The following is a 13,063-nucleotide window of genomic DNA, read 5'->3' on the forward strand; positions in this document are numbered from 1 at the left end:
GGCCTGCTCCTATTTCCTGTGATCAACCACACTCTCAAGCGGTGCGTATTCAAATATTAGATCAGGCAGTGTGTGTATATAAATATTTTATACATATCAGGCAGTGCATACATAAATATATATACACAAATATATATCAGGCTGTGCGTATATAAATATTTTATATATCAGGCTGTACATATATCAATATTTTATATATTTCACGCAGTGCATATATAAATGTGATACACACACATAGTATGTATAAATATTTTACGTATATCAGCCAGTACATATTTAATTATTGTATATAATAAATATGTATAAATAACATATAATAATGTAGACATATTTAATGTATATTTTTGTTTATATTATGTTTGTATAATGTATGCATTTGCATTCCCTCAGTCCCAGGTCTTTCAAAGAAAGTAAACAGTCCTGTCTGCTTTGCAATCTCATTAGAGCTGGGCGGGGGTGCAGTGATGAAAGGGCTGCACCTCGCTAGCCTGGGCATGCTGCAGCTGGGGCGGAGCCTCGAGCCTGGGAGCCGCGAGCGAGCGAGCGGTCGCGAGTGCTTGCGTTCCAATGTCAGCGGTCGTCAGGGAAAGCCGGGGCGTACGGATCCGCGGGGCCCGGGCGGCCGAGCCTCCGCCGGCTGGGCCCGATCCAGAGCCCAAGCCCAGTCCGCCGCCGCCGCCGCCGCCCAGGAAAGGCCGGGATGGTGGTGTGAGGGCCGCGGGAGCGGTGGCGGAAGCGACCGCCTTGTTGCTGGTGGCCGTCTACTTGCTGCTGCTCTGGGCTCTGGTCCAGCTCTCGCTGCAGCAGCTGGTGGTGGTGGGACCCAGTCATAACCGGGACGGTTTCAATGCAAACACAGCAAGGTAATAATAAATAGATAAGTAATATCCAACCCCGGCGGCTGCTGATCCCTGTTTCTGTCGAGAATAAACCAATTTTTTACCAGTGCTCTATTTTCCATTGAGCCTTGCCTGTTCCTATGATTATAGCTAAAGCACTGGTACCAATCTGACACTGGCACCATTGTTGCTTTATATTTATATGTAAGACGTTATCACTAAACATATGTTTGAACATTTGTAGATATCACCTTAATTAACATCTAACAATTGGTTTTAGTTCAGAGCTAAATGGAGCAAGGTTGGAGCACTGATTAGAAATGTACAGACTGTGGGCTGCTTGAATGTGAAGTTTCATTTCTGCCTAATACGTCTATTTTCTTTCATTGTAATGGGTTCTGCGATAACAGGGGCAATTACACGATGAGGCAATGACTAAATGGTGGTTTGCAATTGCAAGTTTAGTTTGTATTGGCTTGTATTGTGTTCTTCATTAATGGTGCACCAATTCTGGAATTGTGCCAATCTGTTTGTCAGATTTACCAGCCCAACCCAATACTTATTGCCTTTGGGTCAGAATGTTTTGCATTTTGAGCCCAACACCAAGGCACAAGCTCAGACCATTTCCTTCTACCTCTATCTGCATCTCGGCCACCAACCAAACTCTTACCAAGGCCAGGATTTTCGTGGATGAGACAGGTATCTGGAGTTGGGTGTTTTCTCAATCCCGTCTCTGCCCTGGAGGAGCCCGTCTGCCCAGTTTTCATAGCAGGTGGGTGTGGGCAAGATGGGCCTATAATAAGAGATTGCAGTCACATAGAACGCTAAAGATAAAAAATGAGCCAAATAAGCCATCGGGAGGAAAAAAAACAGGCCCCCCTCTCCAAGCCCTGCCAGCTGTGACTGTGGTTGACATGGGTACACCTCCAATTGCAGCATTTCCTGATAGTGGCTGCCTCCATGAAAATTATGGGGCATCTGAACTGGCCATCTTTAAAATGGTGGCAGCAGCTTTAAACAACAGGCAACCTGGGACCCCCTTTTCCCGTGCCGCTGAAAATAGCTGGTGCTGTGAATTGGAGGTGGGACTTCTGAATCCAGGAGCTGGCTGCCATTTTATTCAGGCCCCACTTCCATTTCAATCCAGATTGGGCCCCAAGTGTCTCTTACCCTGTGTTGATTTTTCTTTTGTCCTTCTTGTGGCTTCCCGCAATAGAAATAAATAACTTATAGTTGTAAAGTGTTTTTCATCTTGCAAGGCATCACAAATACTTCATCCAAAAGGTACTAACTTTCAATAGTGAAGCACTCCCTTAGTATTATTCTGAAGTACCAGTCTACATTGTGCGCTTCACTTTCTGGAGTGGGGCATTGACTTTGTGACGCTAAAACAAGGTTATAAAATTTATAGTTTCTTTGATGCCATGTTTTTATTTTGGTAAGTTTTTTTGAAATTTTTGAAAACACCTTTCTGGCCTGTAACTGCTCACCAGGGGGTCTTCTACTCAAGACTGCCACCAGCAGGCCTGAAAAAGTGATTGGTTCAACAAGTTCCCCATCATTTTCTTAAACATTTGATTACTGCTCAGGTTGAGACCAGGAAACTGGGTGGCCCAGTATTTACGGTGTAGCAGGTTTCCCACTCCAGTGATCATTGATGGAAGGTTCATTTGTGTGGCCACATGCTTGGGTTTGGCTGTGATGACTTTAGCAGTTGAATTGCTTGTAGCTCAAACATGAAGAACCGTCATGTGTACAAAGTACCTTTGAGCTATATCCTAGCGTGAGCCACTGCCTTGGAGAAGATTGGTGAGGGAGAGAAAAAAGTTTTGGTTAACACTTCCTAGTTTTTTTTAGCCAGTTCTCAATTTAAGAACAAAAACAGAATTACCTGGAAAAACTCAGCAGGTCTGGCAGCATCAGCGGAGAAGAAAAGAGTTGACGTTTCGAGTCCTTATGACCCTTCGACAGTTCTGTCGAAGGGTCATGAGGACTCGAAACGTCAACTCTTTTCTTCTCCGCTGATGCTGCCAGACCTGCTGAGTTTTTCCAGGTAATTCTGTTTTTGTTTTGGATTTCCAGCATCCGCAGTATTTTTGTTTTTATCTCAATTTAAGAAGTTATTTTTAAGAAGAGGGGAAGAATTGTGCATGATCTTCAGAATAGCAAAGAAAGCCATTTAAAGGTGGGGAAATGTCTTGCATGCAATGGGTTTGAACACATTATTTTCATCTCTCAGTCTTGGGTTGAGTTTCAGCCAATACTAATGGAATGTATAAGTCCTAGATCCCTTCACACTTTTGCTTATGATTCAGTATAAATAGCAATATAATTTTTTTTCAGATAAATTGGTAGTCTTGCTCAGAACTGGTTTTGGAAAATGTAAAATCCACACCAGGGCATTAAGGAGTGCTATTCTGAAAGTGGAGCATAGCTGAAACCTGCACCCATTCTGGGCATACATGAAACATCTAGGCTGGTGGAATACGATTTGAATGAGCTGTAGAGGTTTATAGTCAAGAGGCTAAAGATTGATGCCTTCTATTCAAAAGGTAGTCAGAATAAAATTGTTGCATTTAATAAGGTGACCAAACCTTCATTTATCTTGTTTAGGAAGCATCTCCAGCACATTACTGATTTTGGACCTAGACCTGTCGGGAGCCCTGCTAATGAAATCCTTACTGTGAACTACCTGCTAAAACAGATCCAGAAAATCAAAGAAAATGCACTGGCAAATAGCATTGTAGTGGATATTCAGAGACCAACTGGCTTTTTCAGCATTGACTTTCTGGGAGGCTTCAGTAGCTACTATGATAATATTACCAATGTTGTTGTGAAGCTGGAACCAAAGAATGGAGCAAAGCATGCAGTACTTGCAAACTGCCATTTTGATTCAGTGGCCAACAGTCCAGGTAAAAGGGTATTCTTTTGTTTTGCCCTTCTCCCTGAATAATCTTGTAGTAATCTGTAATGTTTCTATGTTTTGCAATCTAGTCAAAACTGGTACTTTAGGTGTGTACACTATGACCGTTTCCCAATATGTGGGTCATTGACAGATGAGATGGGCTCAGTTTCTGTGTCTGCCATCTAATGCAGAAGGCCAGGACTGCTAGGCTGACTATCACTAAACAAACAAAAAGTTCCTCAAATGATGATATTATAGTCAAAAAGCCTTTCATTTAATGCAAAGCTTATATGAATTAAAGGAGCAAAGTCTTGCCTTGCTTTTATAGGGGTATTTGATGACAAAACTCATGTCTTTTGACACTTCTGTTTGCGCATGTTTTTCTTTATTCAACTTTGTCAATCCTGTCACCCTGCACTCTCCCCATAGCTCATGAAAATTGCTGGTCTCTGTAGGCACGCTGGCTCTACTTTTAAATGGAGCACATGGGACTGCCTCCCTATGCTGACGTCACTAAAGCCAGCTTCCGTATCTTGAAAGCAGCATCACATTACAGTTTTAGTGTGCCAGAAGATTTTGGAGTGTAGCTGACAGAGAGAGACCTGGGCATCTGCAGTTGGCTGTATTCCTGAAATACCAGTTACAGCTAGATTGCAAGGGAAGGAAGCAGTGGAACTGTAATAATACTGGGGTTGGGGCCACAATGCTAGATGAAACCAGAGATGGAGCGATTGGGTGGGGGAGGGGAGTAACTAGAATTTCTGGAAGGACCTTGGGATGTTTTTCTACTTGAAGCTAAAAACAGCATGATTTTTATTCCCCCAGCAGTCTGACTGGTGTATGGTGCTCAGTGATTCCTGTCGACCAATCAACAACGTTGGTGCTCACCATAGTATTACAATCACAAGGAAAAGATACTTAATAAAATAGATGTATGAGAAAGATAGAAAGTAAGAGACAAGATAGATACTTTTAAGAGGTAAATGGGGTGCAGGCAGTAGATTAGAAAATGTATTCGATGAATCTCTCGCATCCTTGTTTAGAAATAAATCTCTTAAACTGATTTCAGATCCTATCTTAAATATTTGTTTTGTAACTATGTAGGTATCTGCGCAGCATGCATTAGAATAACCTTGAGACTTTAAAAACTGATACAGGTTTATTTTTAAAATTCTTTGAGAGAATTTTCTCTCAAAGTTCGCTTTTAATTTAAAAAAAAAATCAAGGTAATTGGTACTCCCAGGATTCTAGTAGCTGCTGATACAGAGGAAGTCTTGATTTTACACTGGCATTTATACTTCTCATACAAACTGACACGTATCGGATAATACATATTGGCAGATTTGCTTGTTTTTGACAGGTGCCAGTGATGATGCAGTCAGTTGTGCAGTTATGCTAGAAGTTCTGAATGCCCTGTCTAATTCATCTACCCCCCTGCGACATGCAGTCATATTTCTTTTCAATGGAGCAGAAGAGAATGTTTTGCAAGTAAGCTATAAACCTTAATATGTTGAGTGTATGTGACACGAAAATAACAGCATTATCCTTTTTGACCTTCAGTGTACCATCCTGTGCTCGTTTTATGTTTTGTCAGGCAAGCCATGGATTTATTACACAGCACCCTTGGGTTAAACTAATAAGGGCATTTATTAACCTGGAAGCTGCTGGTGTAGGAGGGAAGGAGCTTGTTTTTCAGACAGGTAACCATTGTTTTGTTGGTAGCAGAGACTGGTTATTTTGCAATATGTGTTGAGTGTGTTCTGTGTTTAATTAGACGTATCAAGAAGGAAATTGTGGACAAGATAATCTCAAAACCTGCTGTTACTTTTTTTTTAATCCTCATTTGTGTGGTTTATTTTGATCTCTTTTTAGGTTCCTTTTTATTCCCTACTTGTACCACCCATCCAGCACTCTATACTAGTCTGTAATTGACAAGCAAAAGATGCCTGATGGTGGTCTGCATTAATTTGTACTGCTATTTGTTCTTGCTACTCTCTCCTGTCCTGGGACAGCGTTTTGCCTCAGCTTTTCATTATTTATGCTTCTTACTGCTACCTGACCAGCTGGCTAAGGTTAGGAAATTTGAGGCTTTGAAGATGCATTTTGTGATACAAATGTAATGAACAGACTATATGCTGTCCCATCAGTGAGTTGCTGCAAATACAATTTGCTACAAATGAAATTCACCATTTCACAGGTGGCATAAGAAATAGAACCATGATGTTATTCTAATTCATAGTTTGACTGCAATTATTTTGACCTTGGAAAGGGGCCTTGGTACTTAAGTTTATGTTTTTGGGCTGAGGTGGGAGTTATGATCCTACACCAAGTTTTTATTAAGATCCGATTAGGGACCACTAACGTCTTGTTTCAAGTAGACAAAGCTTGAGATTCAGGACACTTGCAAAGAGAATAAAACCACAAAATTCCATGAATTTTGAACAAACAAAAATAAACTCTATTGTACAAGGTCAAAGATAATTTACAATATCTATCTTGTATGCTAAAGAATATGAGGTACATGTGAATTAACAGGCAAACTGTGGTTGAACACAACACACTGTACAATAAATTCAACCAAGACAAATCCCATGGATTTCTCAGCAACCCACCCAGACTTCTGTAAACAACTGAATCAACCAATCTCATTGAAACTGTCACCCTCACAAGGGATTCCAAACGTTTCACTTTCAAAGGTCAAGCCTTTGAATTCCCTCAAAACTGCTCCAACTCAGACTGTCTCAACGACTGCACACCTCTGAGGGTTTCAATCTCCTAAGGTTCCATTCCCCCATATTTCCGAGCCTGCGTTCCAGCCTCTACTTATTTATGCAATTTCAGCACTTTAATATCCAGCTAACTTCACTGGGCTGGCGCTGCTTCTAGATTTCATTAAGCTACAATTGGCTCCCAGGACTTCTACTGAGCCCCAAGCCTTTCCAGCATGTATCCAGTAACCTTCTGCGTTCTCTCAGGTCCAACCCTGACATTGTCATCAAACCTACTGACGAGGGTGGTGCTGTTGTTGTCTGGCGTACTGACTTCTACCTCGCAGAGGCTGAGCATCAACTCGCAGACACTTCCTCCTACCTCCCCCTGGACCATGACCCCACCACTGAACATTAAGCCATTGTTTCCAGGACTGTTACTGACCTCATCTCCTTTGGAGATCTTCCTTCCACAGCTTCCAACCTGATAGTCTCCCAACTTCAGACGGCCCGCTTCTTCCTCCTACCCAAAATCCGCAAACAGGACTGTCCCGGCAGACCGATCGTGTCAGCCTGTTCCTGCCCCACAGAACTCATTTCTTGCTATCTTGACTCCGTTCTCTCCCCCCCTTGTCCAGTCCCTTCTAACCTACATCCGTGATTCCTTGACACCTACATCATATCAACAATTTCCAGTTCCCTGGCCCCAGCCGCCGCCTCTTCACCCTGGACCCCCATCCCCCACTGGGATGGTCTGATGGCTCTCCGCTTCTTCCTCGAACAGAGGTCCGAACAATCCCCATCCACCACTACTTTTCTCTGATAAAAACAAAAGACTGCGGATGCTGGAAATCCAAAACAAAAACAGAATTACCTGGAAAAACTCAGCAGGTCTGGCAGCATCGGCAGAGAAGAAAAGAGTTGACGTTTCGAGTCCTCATGACCCTTCAACAGAACTAGGAGTCGTTGAGACAGTCTAAGTTGGAGCAGTTTTAAGGGAATTCAAAGGCTTGACCTTTGAAAGTGAAACGTTTGGAGTCCTTTGTGAGGATGACAGTTTCAATGAGATTGGTTGATTCAGGTGTTTACCACTACTTTCCTCTGTCTGGCTGAACTTGTTCTCACACTGTACAATTTCTCCTTAAACTCCTCTCACTTCCTCCAAATAAAAGGTTTGGCTATGGGCCCCAGTTATGCCTGTCTCGTTATGGGGTATGTGGAACACTCCTTGTTCCAGTCCTACTCCCACCTCCTCCCGCAACTCTTTCTCCGGTACATCGATGATTGCTTTGGTGCTGCTTCATGCTCTCATCTGGACCTGGAAAAATTTATTAATTTTGCTTCCAATTTCCATCCCTCCATCATTTTCATATGGTTCACCTCCTTTACTTTCCTTCCCTTCCTTGACCTCTCTGTCTCAATTTCTGGTGATAGACTGTCCACCAATATTCATTACAAGCCTACCGACTCCCACAGCTACCTTAGCTGCAGCACCTCACACCCCACTTCCTATAAGGACTCCATCCCATTCTCTCAGTTCCTTCATCTCCTTTGCATCTGTTCTGATGATGCCATTTTCAAAAACAGTTCCTCTGACATGTCTTCCTTCTTCCTTAATCGAAGTTTTCCACCCACGGTGGTTGACAGGGCCCTCAACCGTGTCTGGCCCATCTCCCGCGCATCTGCCCTCACACCTTCCTCTCCCTCCCAGAAACAATAGGGTCCCCCTTGTCCTCACTTATCACCCCACCAGCCTCCTCATTCACCCTCCCCGGCGGCACTCCGCAGGGATCGTTCCCTCCGTGACACCCTGGTCCACTCCTCCATCACCCCCTACTCCTCAACACCCTCCTGCGGCACCTCCCCATGCAAACGCAGAATATGCAACACCTACCCCTTCACTTCCTCTCTCCTCACCGTCCTAGGGCCCAAACACTCCTTTCAAGTGAAGCAGCATTTCACTTGCACTTCCCTCAATTTAGTCTACTGCATTCGTTGCTCCCAATGCAGTTTCCTCTACACTGGAGAGACCAAACGCAGACTGGGTGACCACTTTGCAGAACGCCTTTGGTCTGTTTGTAAGCATGACCCAGACCTCCCTGTCGATTGCCATTTCAACACTCCACCCTGCTCTCATGCCCACATGTCTGTCCTTGGCCTGCTGCATTGCTGCAGTGAAGCTCAACGCAAACTGGAGGAACAGCACCTCATCTTCGGTTAGGCACTTTACAGCCTTCCGGACTGAATATTGAGTTCAACAATTTTAGATCATGAACTCTCTCCTCCATCCGCACCCCCTTTTTTTCCCAATAATTTATATAGATTTTTCTTTTCCCACCTATTTCCATTATTTTTATGTGTTTCCATCCATTGTTTTATCTCTACCTTTTTAGCCTATTTCGATTCCTTCACCCCACCCCCACTAAGGCTATCTGTACCTTGCTTGTCCTACTTTCTACCCTTAATTAGCACATTCCTTAGATAATATCACCACCTTCAACACCTCTTGGTCCTTTTGTCTATGATATCTATTGGCTATCTCCACTTATCACTGGCCCTCTATCCCCAGCTCTACTTGTGACACCCCCCCCCCCCCTTAAACCAACTTATATTTCACCTCTCTTCTATTTTTACTTAGTTTTGTTGAGGAGGCATACGGACTCGAAATGTTAACTGTGTTCCTCTCCGCAGATGCTGCCAGACCTGCTGAGTTTTTCCAGATATTTTTATTTTTATTTTTGTTTTACCTTCTGCCACCACCTCAGCTCCCCAGGACTTCTCCTGAGCCCTAACTGCACAGAGCTATCAAACAGATCCTGGGATTTCTCTTGAGCTCCAATTACACTTTTGCTGCCTGGAGCCTGCTAATAGCAGCACTTGTTTCATATGGCCTTTTCCCCTGCTGCAGAGCACTCACTCCCCCAGCAAACGCAGAGGTAAATTGAAACATTAGGGATGGGATTGACGGAAATTGATGCCTGAAGTCAATGGACCTTTTTATTTGTCCGTCAAATTACCCTTCTCGCCCGCAAAAATTCCCACGGCAGGATGGATTGAAAAATTTAGGCCTAGAACTTTCTTAAGCTCCACCCGTCTCCATGATGACATGGTCTGCTAGGGCTCACTGAATGTTTTTAAATTAATTGTAGCTCTAACTCCCAAAATAAAGCAACTCTCTGGGCTGCACTTCTTTGCAAGCAGTGTAGACAGCTTATCTCTGATTCTTAAGCTAAGTAAGCCCACTTGCTGTTTTATGATCTTGCCTTTCTTAGCAGTTAACCTCTTAAGTCAATACAGCCCTAACCTTTTAAGTGTAATAGCCTTCAAACTGCTTTAGTTGCATTTATCCCATTTTCTACAGTTAAACTTTAATCTTCCCAGAATTACAAATTGCCTCCAACATATGACAATGAAGCATGAACTGGGTATTTATAACATGGGGCTGTGTGTTGTCCCTCTAAGTATGCCACAGCTGGGTGTCTCTGTGCCGCTAACTGAGTTTGTAGGATCTCAACTCCCGATGAGACGTTGGTTACCTCAATTGTGTTGGCACTAGGGGTCCATGTCTTATTTGAGAAGGTTGTTTAGTACCTTTTACAGGTTCAGTTGTTTTTGCCACCTAGTATTGATGTGTGGGCGGTGGTGGGATTTGCAATGAAAAGCTGGTGTGACACAGATACTGTACCAACTTTAAACTGCTTGCATGCTTTTAAGCTGCTTTTATATCTTGGAAGATCTGTGTTAGCATTAGCAGCTCCCAATGCTTAGATTTTGTACGTTTTGGATTGTAGCAATCTGTGGGACCTGGTGGTGCGGGTGCAAATATCCATATTGTACGAAAGCAGCATCAGGGGGTGTGGAAACCTGAGCTAACCGAGCAAATTTTTTTTTTTTTGCTGCAATATGTATTTTTGGCAGGCTCTAGATTTCCCCCAGGACTAGATGTACACCAGTGATTTAAGGGATGTGCTTTAAAAACAAATGCAGTTTTTGAGTACCGAGCAATAATTTTAATGCCCAACCACCTCTCTAATGGATGCTAGAAAGTTTATGGAACTGTGATAGAAAAACTAATCTCTCGTCAGCTTTACTGTTATACTGAGAACATTGGCTTTGTGCTGCATCCATTCATTGATTCTGCATTATGAGAATGCTGTTCTTGTCTTCTGGTTTTTGATAAGTCACATCTTGACCTGTGGAGGATGAGTTTCTGGAGTGTGTTAGGGATGGTTTTAGAGCAGTATGTTGAGGAACTGACTAGAGAACAGACTATTTTGGATTTAGTATTATGTAATTAAAAAGGGCTAATTAATAATTTTGTAAAAGAATTTTTAGGGATGAGTGACCATAATATGATAGAATTTTACATTCTGTTTGAAAGTGGGGTAGCTCAATCTGAAGCCAGGGTGTTAAATTTGAACAAAGGAAATTATGAAGACATGAGGGGGAAATTGGCTGAGGTGGATTGGGAAAATATATTAAAAGTTATGTTTACAGTAATTATACATTCCTTAAAGGCACAGAAACCCGAAAAGAAAAGTCAGGCAACTGTGGCTAACAAAGCAAGTTAAGGATTGTGAAAGATTAAAAGAAAAGGCCTATAAAGTTGCCAGAAATAGTAGCAAATCTGTGGATTAGGAGCATTTTAGAGTACAGCAAAGGAGGACCAAGAAACTGATGATAAAGGGGAGAATACAGTATGAATGTAAACTAGCAAAAAACATAAAAACGGACTATAAAAGCTTCTATAGGTACATAATAAGGAAACGTTTGGCTAAGACAAATATGGGTCCGTTACAGGCAGAGTCAGGGGAATTTATAATGGGGGATGGAGAAATGGCAGAGAAGCTAAATGATTACTTTGAGTCTGTCTTCTCTAAGGAAGATGTAAGAAATCTCCCAGAATTAGAGATCCAAGAGACAAGGGGGAATGAGGAATGAAGGAAATTATTATTAGTAAATAAGTTGTTTTGGAGAAATTAGTGAGACTGAAGGTTAATAAGTCCCTAGGACTACATCCAAGTGTTGAAAGAAGTAGCTATGAAGATAGTGGATGCATTGGTGATCATCTTCCAAAATTCTATAGATTCTGGAACGGTTCCTGCAGATTGCAAGGTAGCAAATGTTACCCCACTATTTAAGAAGGAAGGGAGAGAGGAAGTGGGGTACTACATCAATGTTAGGGAAATGTTAGAATTTATTCTAAAGATGTGATAAATGGACACTTCAATAATAATGATCTGATTGGGCATAGTCAACAATGATTTATGAATGGGAAATCATGTTTGATAAACCTGTTAGAGTTTTTTGAAGATGTTACTAAAAGAATTGATAAAGGGAAGTTGGTGGATGTAGTATACTTGGATTTTTGAAGGCTTTTGATAAAATCCCTCACAGGAGGTTGCTTGGCAAAATTAAAGTACGTGGGATAGGAAGTAATATATTGGTGAAAGCAAAATACTGCAGATGCTGGAAATCTGAAACAAAAACAAAAATAGCTGGAAAAACTCAGCAGGTCTGGCAGCAACTGTGGAGAGGAAAACAGAGTTTATGTTTCAAGTCCGTATGACTCTTCATCAGAACTAAAGAGAAATAGAAATGTGGCGAAATGTAAGCTAAATATATTGGCATGGAGTAAGGATTGGTAAACAGACAGGAAACAGTAGGAATAAACGGGTTATTCTCTGCAACTAATGGGTACCATAATGATCAGTACTTGGGCCCCAGCTGTTCACAATATATATCAATGATTTAGATGTGGGGACCAAATGTAATGTTTCCAAGTTTGTGGATGACACAAAGCTAGGTGGGAATGTGTGTTGTGAGGAAGACACAAAGTGGCTTCAAGAGGATTTGGACAGATTTAGTGAGTAGGCAAGGACATGGCAGATGGAATATAATGTGGAAAAATATGAGGTTTTCCACTTTGGTAGGAGGAACAGATGCGCAGAGTATTTCTTAAATGGTAAGAGATTAGAAAGTGTAGAGTTACAAAGGGACCTGGGTGTCCTCATCAATAAGTCATTGAAAGCTAACATGCAGGTACAGCAAGCAATTAGGAAGACTATTGGTATGTCAGCCTTTATTGCAAGAGGTTTTGAGTACAGGAGTTGTGAAGTCTTGCTTCAATTGTACAGAACAGTGATGGGCAACCTAAACTAGTAAGTGGGCCACATGAGTGGCCCTCCTTCATCTCAGTAGGCCGCAGGATTGAAGTCGGGTATGTGCACTAACCATGACCCAACGAATAAGATTAAATACATTTTAATACCCTCCAAATATTTCATAATGAGTTATAGAAAATGTTTAATCATCCACGCATGAATAAAACTGTCATCAATTTCAAATGGTAAAAACAAAAATATTTACCATTACCTTACATCAAATTCAGTGCAACTTCTGGTTGGATCTGTCCTCCAGAAGCTTTTTTAGATTAGGACTCGAGGATGTGCAGACGCTTCGCAGTTCAGCACATTAGGTTACCATCTGTTAACCTGTTGTGCTTCTTGCATTTGAAGTGTTCCATAGCAGAAAAGTCTGCTCGCATGCAGCAATTTGATTGGATGCAGAGGGAGTGCATGGCTCTCAGTCAATGTTGTGTGCAAGCAGCA

The 13,063-nt window shown here is 42.1% G+C and overlaps 1 protein-coding gene across 3 annotated transcripts in view; it reads left to right on the forward strand.

The window, feature by feature from the left end:
* Window positions 1-536: 536 nt before the first annotated feature.
* The window catches only part of LOC121277477 (endoplasmic reticulum metallopeptidase 1), a 39,022-nt gene continuing 26,495 nt past the window's right edge, over window positions 537-13,063 (forward strand). For all 3 annotated transcript variants that reach the window (XM_041187014.1, XM_041187016.1, XM_041187015.1), the window contains exons 1-4: window positions 537-863; window positions 3,453-3,751; window positions 5,105-5,232; window positions 5,339-5,444. In XM_041187014.1, coding sequence (XP_041042948.1) covers window positions 568-863; window positions 3,453-3,751; window positions 5,105-5,232; window positions 5,339-5,444 — 829 coding nt within the window. In that variant the 5' untranslated portion in view covers window positions 537-567. The remainder of the gene's footprint in view (window positions 864-3,452; window positions 3,752-5,104; window positions 5,233-5,338; window positions 5,445-13,063) is intronic.

Source organism: Carcharodon carcharias, chromosome 4 (assembly GCF_017639515.1).
Source record: "Carcharodon carcharias isolate sCarCar2 chromosome 4, sCarCar2.pri, whole genome shotgun sequence".
NCBI classification, from domain to species: domain Eukaryota; kingdom Metazoa; phylum Chordata; class Chondrichthyes; order Lamniformes; family Lamnidae; genus Carcharodon; species Carcharodon carcharias.